This window comes from Odocoileus virginianus, chromosome 12 (genome assembly GCF_023699985.2).
Source record: "Odocoileus virginianus isolate 20LAN1187 ecotype Illinois chromosome 12, Ovbor_1.2, whole genome shotgun sequence".
Taxonomy (NCBI): Eukaryota; Metazoa; Chordata; class Mammalia; order Artiodactyla; family Cervidae; genus Odocoileus; species Odocoileus virginianus.
The window spans coordinates 3889266-3902832 of record NC_069685.1 but is presented as its reverse complement, the minus strand read 5'-3'; the positions used below and the strand labels follow the sequence as shown (position 1 = coordinate 3902832).

Genomic DNA, 13567 nt, shown 5'->3' with positions numbered 1-13567 from the left:
TACTATGAAAACTCTCAGGGAGAAATTTAAAATTCAGAGATTCAGTCCCTGGCACAACATCAAAGTTGGAGGCTCTAGTCCCATATCAGATTATGTTGGGCTGTGAGTTAACATGCAGAGAATTTGGAGTCCTCCCTGATTCCTTATTTTGTCTTTTGTCTTAGAGAGGTGCTCCGTGCCTGAGTGCAGTTGGAGAGCTCCAGCAGCCCCAGCCTGGCCCCCACCCCTTCCCGCTAGGGTATGTGGGTTCCCTGGGGCTTCAGGAGTCTCAGTAGTTCAACACCAAGTCTCTCTTGATCTAGAATTCTAACACGTAGGAGTATTACATTATCAACCTTGCAGCCACCAAATTTGGAAAACATGCCCCCCAGCCCTCAGGGCGTGAATTCTGAGCAGAACTGTTCCCAGTATTTTGTCATTTGCCAAAGAGAGGGGTGGGGGGCTGAGAGAGAGCATCCTCTGGTTTCAGCTTCAGTTTGTGCCCGTTGTTCTGAGCCCAAGACCTGCCCCCCCCCCCCCGCCTTTTTTTCTTAAATAAAGTCTTTATTGAATATGTTACAATATTGCTTCTGTCTTTTTCATGTTTTGTTTTTTTTGGCCATGAGGCAAAAAACTCTGACCAGGGATTGAGCCCGAACCCCCTGCATTAAAAGGTGACGTCCTCACCACTGGAGCACCAGGGACGTCCCGAGACGTGTGCCCTTGAGCCCCACGGGCAGAGGTTGCCTGTCCACAGGTGAACTGGGGGAGGAGCCACCTGCGCCTGCCGCCTCCTTTTTCAGGAAGTGACTCCGGGAGGCCTGGGTCTGCGCTCAGCGTTGGAGGCTTGCGGTGGCCGTGCGTCTGTCCTGTCCCGTCTGCAGGGAGCCCGTGTTGCAGGCATTGCCCTGCAGAGCGGTGCCCCTGCTCTGCTTCGAGATGGAGTGGGGGGTCGGGGGAACTTTGAGACCTGCGCCTGACGCGGGATGTGGCTTCCCCCGTCTCTCACAGAGAGTCCTGGAATCTGCTCTTTGGGGAGGTGTTTCCTTTTCCTTCCGCTGGTTTCAGGTGGAGCTTGTTTGCAGCAGACTCCTGACGGGGAACTGTGGGTGCCATTCTGGGAGCTGGGGCCAGCGGGGGGTTAGCACCTGGGCCCAGTCCCGCGCCCCCTCCTCCGGCTGTGCGCCTGCCACTCTTTGCCTTCAGGCTGTGCTGGCTTATTCCTGTTCCCGCTCTGTCAGGGATGCTCGGATGAGCTTCTGTCTAACCAGCTGCTTTCCCCTAGCACTTGTAAGCTCCTGCTGTGTGCTGTCATTGGTGCAACCCCACAGCCCCCTTTAAACTTTTCCTTCTTTTTTGATCTAGAAGTAGTTTTTCGTCGAGATGTTCCTCTAGATATTTTCTTGTGAGTTCTCCCAAAGCAAGAGACATACAGTTGCTGGGTTCTGGGTGTGCTAAATTTGCTTCTCTTCCCTGCACTGGGTGCTCGTATGTTGGAGTGCCCTCCCAGTAGACCAATATAGAATACAGGGCTGGGGTCAGTCTGCCTGGTTCTCCCTGGTTCCCCTTGAATGGGTCTCCTCGATGCTGTGCCTTCTCAGACTGAGCCCTGATTCCATGAACTTTGGAAACGTGTTCCCTCAGGGCATCTTCCTCCCGTCTCCCTGCCTCACTGCCTTCCCGGTTTGTGTCGTCCTTGGCGGAGCTGTCTCCATCTTTAGAGATGCAGCTAGGTCCTCAGCTGTCTCACTGCAGGTTCTATACCTGGCTTCAGAAGTGTGTTTCCCCATTTCTCCTAGAACTGAATCCTGTTGCCTTTTGAAGGAACAATTCCAGTCCTCCAAGATCTTGCTTGTCTTCCTTCAGTAGGAGAGTTTTGGTGTTTTTTTTTAAACTCAAGCAAGCACAAAGATACAGCTCCTTCACTTGAGTTCGACTCCAGGCTGTCTCTGGCTCTGTCCACTGAACCAGGCAGCATGATCTCCTTTTCTACCTTTGTCTGGTTATTCCCAAAGGTGTCAGCCTTCTCCAAAGGGCAGCCCTCTCTTCCTCCTGCTTCATCAGTCTGCCTTCCTTTTTTTGTTGTTTTGTTTTAGTTCCTCTTGTCCTGATAGGAAAATGAGAATGTTTCTCTAACCTCTCTGATTTCTGGAGTGAGCCTGATCATTCTAAGGACAGCCGTTAGTGGTTGCCTTCTTCACGCATGCAATACTCTTGTTAGGTTGCTTCTCTGACTCAACCCAAGATGACAGCATGTCTCTTAATAAGAATACCCTTATTACTTCTCTTTGTATAAGAGCTGCTACCCCTGGATGTATCTATCTCTTTGGATCGTGAAAATCTGAAGTGGCAGTTAGCATTTAGATGGTTGTTAGCTGTGGGGCCACTGAGTTAGACAGGAATTCTTGAGTCTGTGGACCAACCACATGAAGGTAAACAAACCCTTTCACAGTTCTGACTCCTGGCCATGAAGATAATGCATAAAAAGCAGAATTTGGAGCAGCCTGTCCGTGCTGCCTGCCTGGTGTTGGACTCCGCACAGTTCCCTTCAGATATGCCTTGGAAGCAGATCGTATTCTGGAAGCTCTCTTTGTACTGAAGAGAGCCCTGACTCTGGGATACCTTTTCGTTTTGTTTTTCTCCCCGCTCCCCCTTTTCCTGTGGTGAACTGTGTACCCCCCAGTTTGTTTACCATTTTGGCCGTTTTTAAGTGTACAGTTCGGTGGCATGCATCCGCCGGTCACCACCATCCGCCCCCAGAGCTTTTTTGTCTGCCCAAACTGAAGCCCTGCCCCCATTAGCAGCGGTTCCTCCTTGGTCCCTTATAAACATTATTCCACTTTCTGTCCCGAATTTGACTGTTGCGTCCCCGCACGCGTGGACTCACACTGCATCTGTCCTTCCGGGGGCTTCCCTGGGGGTCAGCGGTTGGACTCTGCCCTCCGCTGCACGGGGCTGCGGGCTCGATCCCTGGTCCGGGGGCTGTGATCCTTAATGTCGTGTGGCGCAGCCAGAAAAAGGATTTTAAATTCTAATAAAGCACACATAAAGATGGTTTTAAAAGCTTGTCCTTTTGTGACTGGCTGATCTCATTAGCACAGGTGTCCTCAAGGCTTCGCCGTGTGGTAGCAGGCGTCAGAATGCCCTCCTGTGTATAGCCCGTGTGTATTCTTGCGCCTGGCTGTGGTTGGGGTCGTCTCCTTCTGGCTGCTGTGGGCACCGCCGCTGTGAGTCCAGGTGTAGAAATACCTGTTGGAGCGCTCCCGTCTCTGCCGGGCGTGAGCCCGGGAGCGGGTCCGCCGGACCATGCTGCAGTTGCGCGCTCGCTCTGCTGGGGAACCACCACTGCGTCTCCCGCCGAGACAGCCTTTCTCTCGCAGCCCCCTCTGCGTGCCTGCTTGGGCCACAGCCGCGTGGCCTCTCGCAGCCCCCTCTGCGTGCCTGCTTGGGCCACAGCCGTGTGGCCTTGCTCCTCAGCGCGTGCGGGGCCAGGCCTTCAGGGCTCGCTTGCCTTTGCTTACTCAGGTCGCTGCGTGCCGTCGGGTGGACCCGCGTGGCCCGCTGCGGTGGAAGCCCAGCGTGGCCCTGAGGCTGCCAGCCCGGCCGCGGGAGCTCGAGCGGCTGCCGGCGGCGGAGGCCAGGAGCGGTGCGCAGGGCAGGCGGCTGCCGCTCCCCCGCACGTCTTCGTGGCCCGCGTTCGCTTGCTCTCCACACTGCCTTGTCTTCCATGATTCCTGGTACATGTCAGGGGTGGGGCAGTGGGAGGTGGCGTGCAGCAAATGACTTTTCTCTCCTTTCTTGAGTTCTGAACCAATTATGAGGTAAGACAAGAAGAATTTGAAGCATTTAAGAAAAAAAAAGTCCCTTCTCTTGGAAACCAAAGGTTTGGGGGAGAGCAGTTTCTTTTCTAACAACTTAAAAAAAAAAATCATTGCTTTGTCTTCACTGGGTCTTGGTTGCAGCTTACGGGCTTAGATGCCCTGAGGCTTGTGGGATCACACACGCGTCTCCTGCGTTGCAAGGCGGGTTCTTAACCACCGGGCCACCAGGGAGTTTCCCCCTTCTAACAGCTTGGACGTGGAGAAAATGCTTTCCAGAAGCATTGCAGTTACTTGTTGTGGCATTTCATTAATTGAAGGCATTAATTGTGAATAAACGAGCAAATGCTCCCTTTTGAGGGTCTGTTTGGTGTGCTGTGATTGGCACCTGTGTCTCATTTAACACTGCTGACATGGCTATGAGCCCATTACTGCTGCTTTATGCAAGAGAAAGCTGAGTCCTGGAAAAGGCTCATAGAGAATATATGGGTTTCATGTCTGGGGTTTCATCTTGAATCTGTGTTGACTGCAAAGTCACTTGGCCACACTGTCTTTTCTAAAAGGATGTGGGTAAGGAAAAATATGATATGTGTGCTGAACCCTTTTCCCTTAAAATAAATAAAAAACTCATTTCAGCCAGTTCTTAGGGTTTTACAGATATTTTAGTGAGTGGGCCTGGCAACGTAAGTAAATTTTGTTTCAATTGTGAAATTGGAACATATTTGAAAACCAGGTTAGTGGTAGTGGTGGGGGCTGGTGAATATTAGGGTCAGTTAACCCTGCAGCACCTATTGGTGAGTCAGCTGAGCCTGTCTGCTACATAGAAAACACTAATTTAGGATTTTGGTTAAAGAGCGTGAGTGCTGTGTAGAAGGGGCCAGGAAAGTACTCATTTTATACAAAATCATTTCATGTATGGCATGTGTTTTATGTAGCAGCGTGTGAGTGGGCCCCTGGCTGGAACGGTCACATGACTTAATGTGGGCTCTGTGTTCCAAAGACACATGTGGGCAGAAGAGATTTACCTGTGTAAGACCCTTACAGTTTAGCATTCAGAATTGTGAAAGGGGGATGTCCCTGGTCGTCCAGTGGCTAAAGCTCCGGGCCCCCAATGCAGGGAGCCCAGGTTTGATCCCCGATCAGGGAGCTAGATCCCACATGCCACAACTAAGCGTTGATGCTGCAGATAAAGATCCTGCATGGTGCAACTGAGATGGGGTGCAACCACACAGATAAACATGTTTAAAAAAGCATTAATACGTGTGGGAAAAAACCATGAAAGGGAATCTAAGTAATTGGCGTTTATCCAAGTAATTCTTTTATATTTCATACATCATATTCTTTAAATGAGAAGTTTTCATGTGTGAGCATTAATGGGAACATTATAATTTCAAGTCTCTTGTTCATTCTGTCTGAATTAATGCATTATAGACTCTCCTGTACTTTTGTTCAGGGAATGGTTTATTCTTGTTAATGAAAATCATCTCAAATGACTTAGAACTTCCAACCCATCGTTTTCTTTCCTGTTTGATTGCACACAGCCCCCCAGGATCACCCGGTGCCCCTGGCCTGGTACACAAAGACCAGTTTTTTAAGCAAGTAGAGGGAGGTAATCTTTTTCTCTTTCTTCTCATTCCCTAAGTTTAGACCACTGCTCCACAAAACCTTGGAAATACATGCCATACAAAAGGCATCTTAACAGGGCTATTTTCTCGACAGTTACATTCTCTCTTGGTGTGGTTTTCTAAGACATGTTTTCATGTTGAAGAATTTTTAGGCTTGCAGGTACCTGAGAAATAGACATGACCTGTTCAGATTTACATGGAAAAAGTACTGATGACTTAAAAAAAGAACTGCCTTTATTTTCCCCCTGTTTTTCCACTAGCTAACCTTTGGGGACCTTTGATAAGTCATTTAAGTCCTGCAGACTGCATCTTTTCCCACCTTCTAAAAGGGAATAATACCATACACTTAGGTGAAACCTGGTGAGGAGTTATTGTTTCTTTTAACTGTGAAATTTATGAACTAATCTGTTAAAATAATGTGGGCGGTTTCAAAAGAAAAATAGGCTTTTGTTTTTCTTCTATAACCTGCCTAGGCACACTTCTGCATAAGTGGTCAAAACAAATGTTCTCAGCTGGGGTTCTTTCAGAGAGAATTTATTATCCCAGTGTGCCAGTGCGTGCCCCAAGTGGCTCATGTTTTGGTTATAGTTTCCCTTTTTAAGTCAAGAGTGCAGTACTTTTGTTCTTTTGGGAAAGAGACATGAACATTTAAATTTCTCTTTGAGAAAAGTCTGCATCTTCAAGGGCAGTTTGGAGGTCCTGGCACTCCCCCTTGTGGGGTTCTGAAATATGTTGTGCAGCAAGTAAAACGACATTGTTTTTGTTATGTTTCCAACTGATAGAAGAATCTTATTTAACATGGTAAATTATAAATTCATTCATCCAGAAATTTACCAAGAATGACAAAATAGTGGGCTCTAAAATCACATCAAATCACTGTGCAGGTAGGATTTTTAATCATGCTCAAAGTCATGATTTTGAACTTTTTAACTTTATTTCAACATGTGAAGAAATATTTTAGGCAAGAAAACTGCCTTGTCAGATTAAGACCTATACTTAAAATGTTGTAGGTTAGTTAAACAAAACCCAACCTAGTCGTAAATGTGTTGACATGGGTTTCTCTTTAAACTTTTTTGGGGAAAGTTTCAGATCAGAAGCACGTGCCAAATATCAGGTTTCGATGCACTTTTACTTGAGAGCCATTGTTTGTTTTCAGTGTCTTGCCCCTGGCAGACTTGCACCTTTCAAGCGCGCATTTGTGACTGTGCGCCCACTTCTCTTCCAACATCAGCTTTCTGCTGAGTGCAGATTAAGCGGTAGACACTGTGGTAAAAGCGTCAGACAGGGTGCTTGCGGTCTGCTGGGGAAGGCAGACCTTGAACAGGTTGCTCAAGTGTCATGACCTATGACCTGAGTGTGAGTACTGGCATTTACCCCCGTGGTGGTGTCAAGGACCACCTCCCTAAGAGTACTGTTTTTGCTGGGACATGAAGGATGGATTTGCTTTAGTTAGGTGGAGCAGAGGGTGGGCTGGGAATGAGAGCTCAAGGCAAAGAAACAGCACGTTCAGAGGTTGATGGCAAAGTGGAGCAGAAAGTAGATGAAGCTGAAGCATAAAGACGGAGGTGAGAAGAGGCAGGTGCCCGGGTTTCATAAGCACAGTAAAGGACCTGGGGCTTTGGCTGAGCAGGAAGTCTGATGGGTTCTGAGAAGGTAGTGATGTGACCTGGTTTGTGTGTTAGTGAACTCATTCCTAATGCATTGTGGACGGTGCAGAGGAGAGGACGGACGTAGACGCGCGGAGACTGGGAGGGAGTTACTGTGTCAGCCTGCCCGCCCCCTCCTCCTCCCTCCCACCAGGGCAGAGGGCCATCAGCTTGTTCTGTAAAGGCCCAGACAGGCGTTTTCATTTTGGTTTTGTAGGCTGTAGACTCTACTATGCCGTCCTAGCCTGAAGGCGGCCATAAGCAGAGCGTGGCCATGTTCCAGCAGGACTTTATCTGCAAACGTGGGCTGGCTCTGGCTCTTGGCACAGTGTGCTGACCTGATCCTTAGGGCGTTTGTTAGGAATGGAGGGAAGTGAACGCGTCCCCTTACTGCACCTGGGTGCTGGGTTGTGGGGAGGCTGAGCGAGAAGGCACGGGGAGGTTGGTTTCCAGGTTTCTGGCTTAAACAGTGCTGTGAGGAGTGGGGTGCAGGCGCGGCCCGCAGCCTGGCTCACGTGTGGGCATGCAGAGAAGCCTGCATCAATGGGATAAGCATGGGTGGCTGCGGCGTGTCGGGCGAGAGGGCAGGGGACAGAGACCGAACCTGCAGCGACTGTAGCGTCGGTGCTGGAGGCAGGAGAGCCGGCGGACGTGCCAAAGAGCACAGAGACACGCCGGGACATGGCCAGGTGGGGAACAGGCTCGGGCAGAAGAGGGGCTCCCTTTGGATTGGGACACGAGCGGTCACTTAGAGCTTGGTTAACAGTTTCAGGGAGTAGGTGGGCTTTCTTTGTTTATGTGTTTGGTGTGGGACTTGGCTCACAGAAGGACAAATTAAAAAATCTAGCTCTTCCTTGAGATTTGAGGTTCAGTTTACAGATGATATTACTGTTTAAATCTAACTGATATGAGCAGTTACTTTTTTAAAATTAATTTATTTTAATCGGAGGCTAATTACTTTACAAAATTGTGGTAGTTTTTGCCATATACCGACATGAATCACTCACAGGTGCTCATGTCTTCCCCCAGCCTGCTTCATGCATAGAACTTGCACTGGGCATCTGTTTAACATATGGTAATATACATGTTTCAATGCTTTTCTTTCAAACCATCCCATCCTTGCCTTCTCCCACATAGTCCAAAAGTCTGTTCTTTACATCTCTGTCTCTTTTGCTGTCTTGCATATAGGGTCATCATTACCTTCTTTCTAAATTCCATATATATGCATTAATATACTGTATTGGTGTTTCTCTTGAGCGATTACTTTTTTTTTTCATTTATTTTTATTAGTTGGAGGCTAATTACTTTACAGTATTGTAGTGCTTTTTGCCATACATTGACATGAATCAGCCATGGATTTACGTGTGTTCCCCATCCCGATCCACCCTCCCACCTCTCTCCCCATCCCATCCCTCTGGGTCTTCCCAGTGCACCAGCCCTGAGCACCTGTCTCATGCATCCAACCTGGGCTGGCGATCTGTTTCACACTTGATAATATACATGTTTCAATGCTATTCTCTCAGAACATCCCACCCTCGCCTTCTCCCATAGAGTCCAAAAGTCTGTTCTATACATCTGTGTCTCTTTTTCTGTTTTGCATGTAGGGTTATCGTTACCATCTTTCTAAATTCCATATATATGTGTTAGTATACTGTAATGGTCTTTATCTTTCTGGCTTACTTCACTCTGTATAATGGGCTCCAGTTTCATCCATCTCATTAGAACTGATTCAAATGAGCTCTTTTTAATGGCTGAGTAATATTCCATGGTGTATATGTACCACAGCTTCCTTATCCGTTCGTCTGCTGATGGGCATCTAGGTTGCTTCCATGTCCTGGCTATTATAAACAGTGCTGCGATGAACATTGGGGTGCACGTGTCTCTTTCAGCTCTGGTTTCCTCGGTGTGTATGCCCAGAAGTGGGATTGCTGGGTCATATGGCAGTTCTATTTCCAGTTTTTTAAGAAATCTCCACACTGTTTTCCAAAGCGGCTATACTAGTTTGCATTCCCACCAACAGTGTAAGAGGTTTCCCTTTTCTCCACACCCTCTCCAGCATTTATTGCTTGTAGACTTTTGAATAGCAGCCATCCTGACTGGCGTGTAATGGTACCTCATTGTGGTTTTGATTTGCATTTCTCTGATAATGAGTGATGTTGAGCATCTTTTCATGTGTTTGTTAGCCATCTGTATGTCTTCTTTGGAGAAATGTCTGTTTAGATCTTTGGCCCATTTTTCGATTGGGTCATTTATTTTTCTGGAATTGAGCTGCAGGAGTTGCTTGTATATTTTTGAGATTAATCCTTTGTCTGTTGCTTCATTTGCTATTATTTTCTCCCATTCTGAAGTCTGTCTTTTCACCTTGCTTATAGTTTCCTTTGTTGTGCAAAAGCTTTTAAGTTTCATTAGGTCCCATTTGTTTATTTTTGCTTTTATTTCCAATATTCTGGGAGGTGGGTCATAGAGGATCCTGCTGTGATTTATGTCGGAGAGTGTTTTGCCTATGTTCTCCTCTAGGAGTTTTATAGTTTCTGGTCTTACATTTAGATCTTTAATCTGTTTTGAGTTTATTTTTGTGTGTGGTGTTAGAAAGTGTTCTAATTTCATTCTTTTACAAGTGGTTGACCAGTTTTCCCAGCACCACTTGTTAAAGAGGTTGTCTTTTTTCCGTTGTATAGTCTTGCCTCCTTTGTCGAAGATAAGGTGTCCATAGGTATGTAGATTTATCTCAGGGCTTTCTATTTTGTTCCATTGATCTATGTTTCTGTCTTTGTGCCAGTACCATACTGTCTTGATGACTGTGGCTTTGTGGTAGAGCCTGAAGTCAGGCATGTTGATTCCTCCAGTTCCATTCTTCTTTCTCAAGATTGCTTTGGCTATTTGGGATTTTTTGTATTTCCATACAAATTGTGAAATTATTTGTTCTAGTTCTGTGAAAAATACCATTGGTAGCTTGAGCAATTACTTTTTTTTTTTTTTTTTTTTTTTTGAGCAATTACTTTTTAAAAGAGCCTTTGCTAAATGTTTGGTCCTATTTACAAGATTGGTTAAGTGAAAGTGAAAGTCGCTCAGTCATGTCCGACTTTGCAGCCCCTTGGAAAACTATACAGTCCATGGAATTCTCCAGGCCAGAATACTGGAGTGGGTAGCCTTTCCCTTCTCCAGGGGATCTTCCCAACCCAGGGATCAAACCCAGGTCTCCTGCATTGCAGGTGGATTCCTTACCAGCTGAGCCACAAGGGAAGCCCAGCTTGGTTCAACCCCTTAACTATTTTTACCACACTTTAAAGTGTGATATGGCATGGTCCCTCAGCATCTTCCGGGGGGTGGGATCCAGGAGCCCCCACAGGGACCACACTCTCAAGAATGCTCACGTTCCTTCCAGTCTGCCTCCTCGGAACTGAGGATCAGCTGTGTTTTGTACATTAATTGCTGAATGACAGTTGAGGTAGTTAGAAACGTATTTTTATATTTTTATATAATATACTTAGATAGTTCTTATAAATCTAACAAATTAAACATAATTGTGGTGATTCTATTTAAAACGAAATTCTCCTGGAGTAAACTGACATGTACCCACAGGTGAGTCAGCCAAGGATGTGGAGAATGCCTTCATGCCTTGCTGAGATTTTCTAGTGTTCTGACCGAGACTGCCAAGCCACGTGCCTTCTTTATAATCACTGTGCCAGACATGTCAGACTCAACAAAAGAGGGAATCCTTTAGATTGACGTGCTGCGCTGCCTGACACTGCTGTGTATTCGCTGTTGCTGACCCCACCCTCCTACCCAAATGGCCATATGCCTGGATTGACTTTGCATTTCCTTGATATCATCCCATGTGTTAAGATCTTTGAACTTTATGAAATTCTGCTATCTTTTCATATACTTTTGTTTCTTCCATCCACCTCTCTTCTACCTATTGAAAATGATAGCCAGTTGAATGGTGGACCTTCTATGGTTTTGTCACAGCATCTAAGCTCCTTCTACTGATGAGAGCCAGGCATCAGAACCATTCATTGGCTCTGCAGATGGTGACTGCAGCTATGAAATTAAAAGACGCTTGCCCCTTGGAAGAAAAGCTATGACCAACCTAGACAGCATATTAAAGAGCAGAGACATTACTTTGCCAACAAAGGTCCATCTAGTCAAAGCTATGGTTTTCCCAGTAGTATGGATGTGAGAGTTGGACTGTAAAGAAAGCTGAGCACCAAAGAATTGATGCTTATGAACTGTGGTGTTGGAGAAGACTCTTGAGAGTCTCTTGGACTGCAAGGAGATCCAGCTGGTCAATCCTAAAGGAAATCTGTCCTGCATGTACATTGGAAGGACTGATCCTGAAGCTCCAATCTTTGGCCACCTGACGCGAAGAACTGACTCATTTGAAAAGACCCTGATGCTGGGAAAGATGGAAGGTGGGGGGAGAAGGGGATGACAGAGGATGAGATGGTTGGATGGCATCACCGACTCAATGGACTTTAGTTTGAGCAAGCTCTGGGAGCTGGTGATGGACAGGGAAGCCTGGCTTGCTGCAGTCCATGGGGTTACAAAGAGTTGGACACGACTGAGTGACTGAACTGAACTGAACTGAGTGAACCTACTTTCAAATAAGAGCAGGCTCCTGTGTTGGAGCAGAATGTTCAGAAAATATAAGAAATGCCAAGCGACAGCATTCCTTTGTATATTTAGAACATATTTATCTGCTTATTGCCATAACAGGAATTTTCATGTTGCCCATGGGAGAGCTTGTGATTTCCATTAGATACAAGCTCAGTGACAGAAGAGATTTTTCTGTTTTATTCACTATTGTCTTGCCAGCAAATAGAATTTTACCTAACATTTAACAGAGGCTCAAATACATGTTGAATGAATAAAATGAATGAAGAAATCTGATTTCTGATTAAGTGATAGATTGTTTACTGTTGATAGTAGATTGAGACTTTTGCTTCCTTGTAATTTCTTTCCCCCCTTTTTCTTCTTTTAGGCGGAAACCACGAATTCTAGCCTCTTGCAGGTGCAACTGGAATGCAGTTTACATAATAAAGTGTGTCAGAAACTAAAGGTAAAATTAAAAATTTAGTGTTTTTCTTCCTGCCTTCCTTCCCGCCTCTTTGTTGAGAAATAAAAAATAAAACAGCATGTTTATTTGCAGAAATGCATATGCTTTTCCCTTAAATGCCTCTCCCCCTTAAAATTTGAAATAAAAAAAATTCAGTTGATTTTCCAAGTTTTTCCTTTTTTTCCATCCCCCCAATCTCAGGGTTGTTATATGGAATCGGATGATGTTTTACGGCTGCAGATGAGCATAATCGTAACAATGGAAAACACCTCAAAAGAATTTGAAGAAAACACACAAGATTTGTTAGATCATCTCTCTATTATTTATGTAGCTACAGATAAATCTGAGAGCTCAGGTATGGCAGAATCTTTAAACTTTTCTGTTAAAATATATTTTGATTCACCTGCATCATCTTTCTATATCATTTACTTAGAGATCACGGATTGCGTTGTTGCGATCCAAGACAGAGATTTTGCTTTCATTGTTAATACACCGCAGTAGTGACTCATTTTCAATGTGCGTCTGCTAGTAGGGTGTATTGTTTTACAGTAAATTAAGTGGCAACAGCAAACCATTCTGTGTTTTCCCAAGAAATAATTTTCTTGACATTTTGAATATGGTGAACAAATTAAATGGGCACTACAGTCTTAATATAAATATTCACGCAGGATTTTAAGTCTTGTGTCTTGGTTCTGTTTTATGATTTGCAGACGCTCAGTTGACCAAGTCATGCTGTTTGTATTTTTCATGGTTGATGGTATGTTCCTGGTATGGCTTGATCCTGGATGCCTGACAAGTTAGAGTATTGTAAATTTCAGTGTCCTGTCTATAAATTTCACCTTTGAAATTGTGTGTCCTACGTAGCAAGAATAACCTTGTTTATCAGTTTAAGTTTCTAAGAGATTTTGTAGAGGACATATGGTCCATGAATTTTATCATGTCAGCCTTGCTATTATCCATTGGTTATCAATACTGTTCTGGTACCAATATACAGTCTTACATTGGCAGTCTTAACTGTTGATCAGACATGATTTGCTTTCCCGTCCTCGGAATTGATGATAGTAGTCGCAGGCCAGCAGGAGAGCTTTCCTATGCTGGGGTTCCTAGTTTCTGTTGATTCCCAGAATGGCCAAGTGGACATCAGTGTAGAGAAGACTGCTAGAGCATGGGGAGCATTCCTGTTGGTGACGATTCAAGGGAAGCCTGCATCCTGAGATCCAGGGTTTTATTCTTCCCAAGTGTGGTTGTCAAGTAAGGAAATGAGGGGCTGTCTGGTCAGTAGGAGACCTCAGCTTTATTTGAAGCTCTCCAGTTGGGTAGTTTCATCTAAAGGGAGTCGAGTATGACCCTGCACTCAGACTTTTTCTGCTAGTAGTTCATCATTAGAGAGCCTGTGTTGACAGGTCAGTCTTTTTGCCAGAGACCTTTTTCTTGTGACTTCAA

General features: G+C 45.5%; 1 protein-coding gene across 1 annotated transcript in view; it reads left to right on the top strand.

Annotated features, from left to right (window-relative positions):
* Positions 1–13567, top strand: part of TMEM131L (transmembrane 131 like) — a 174238-nt gene that overhangs the window by 105041 nt on the left and 55630 nt on the right. Inside the window, 2 exon segments of the mRNA XM_070474735.1 lie at positions 12050–12127; positions 12326–12479. Coding sequence (XP_070330836.1) covers positions 12050–12127; positions 12326–12479 — 232 coding nt within the window.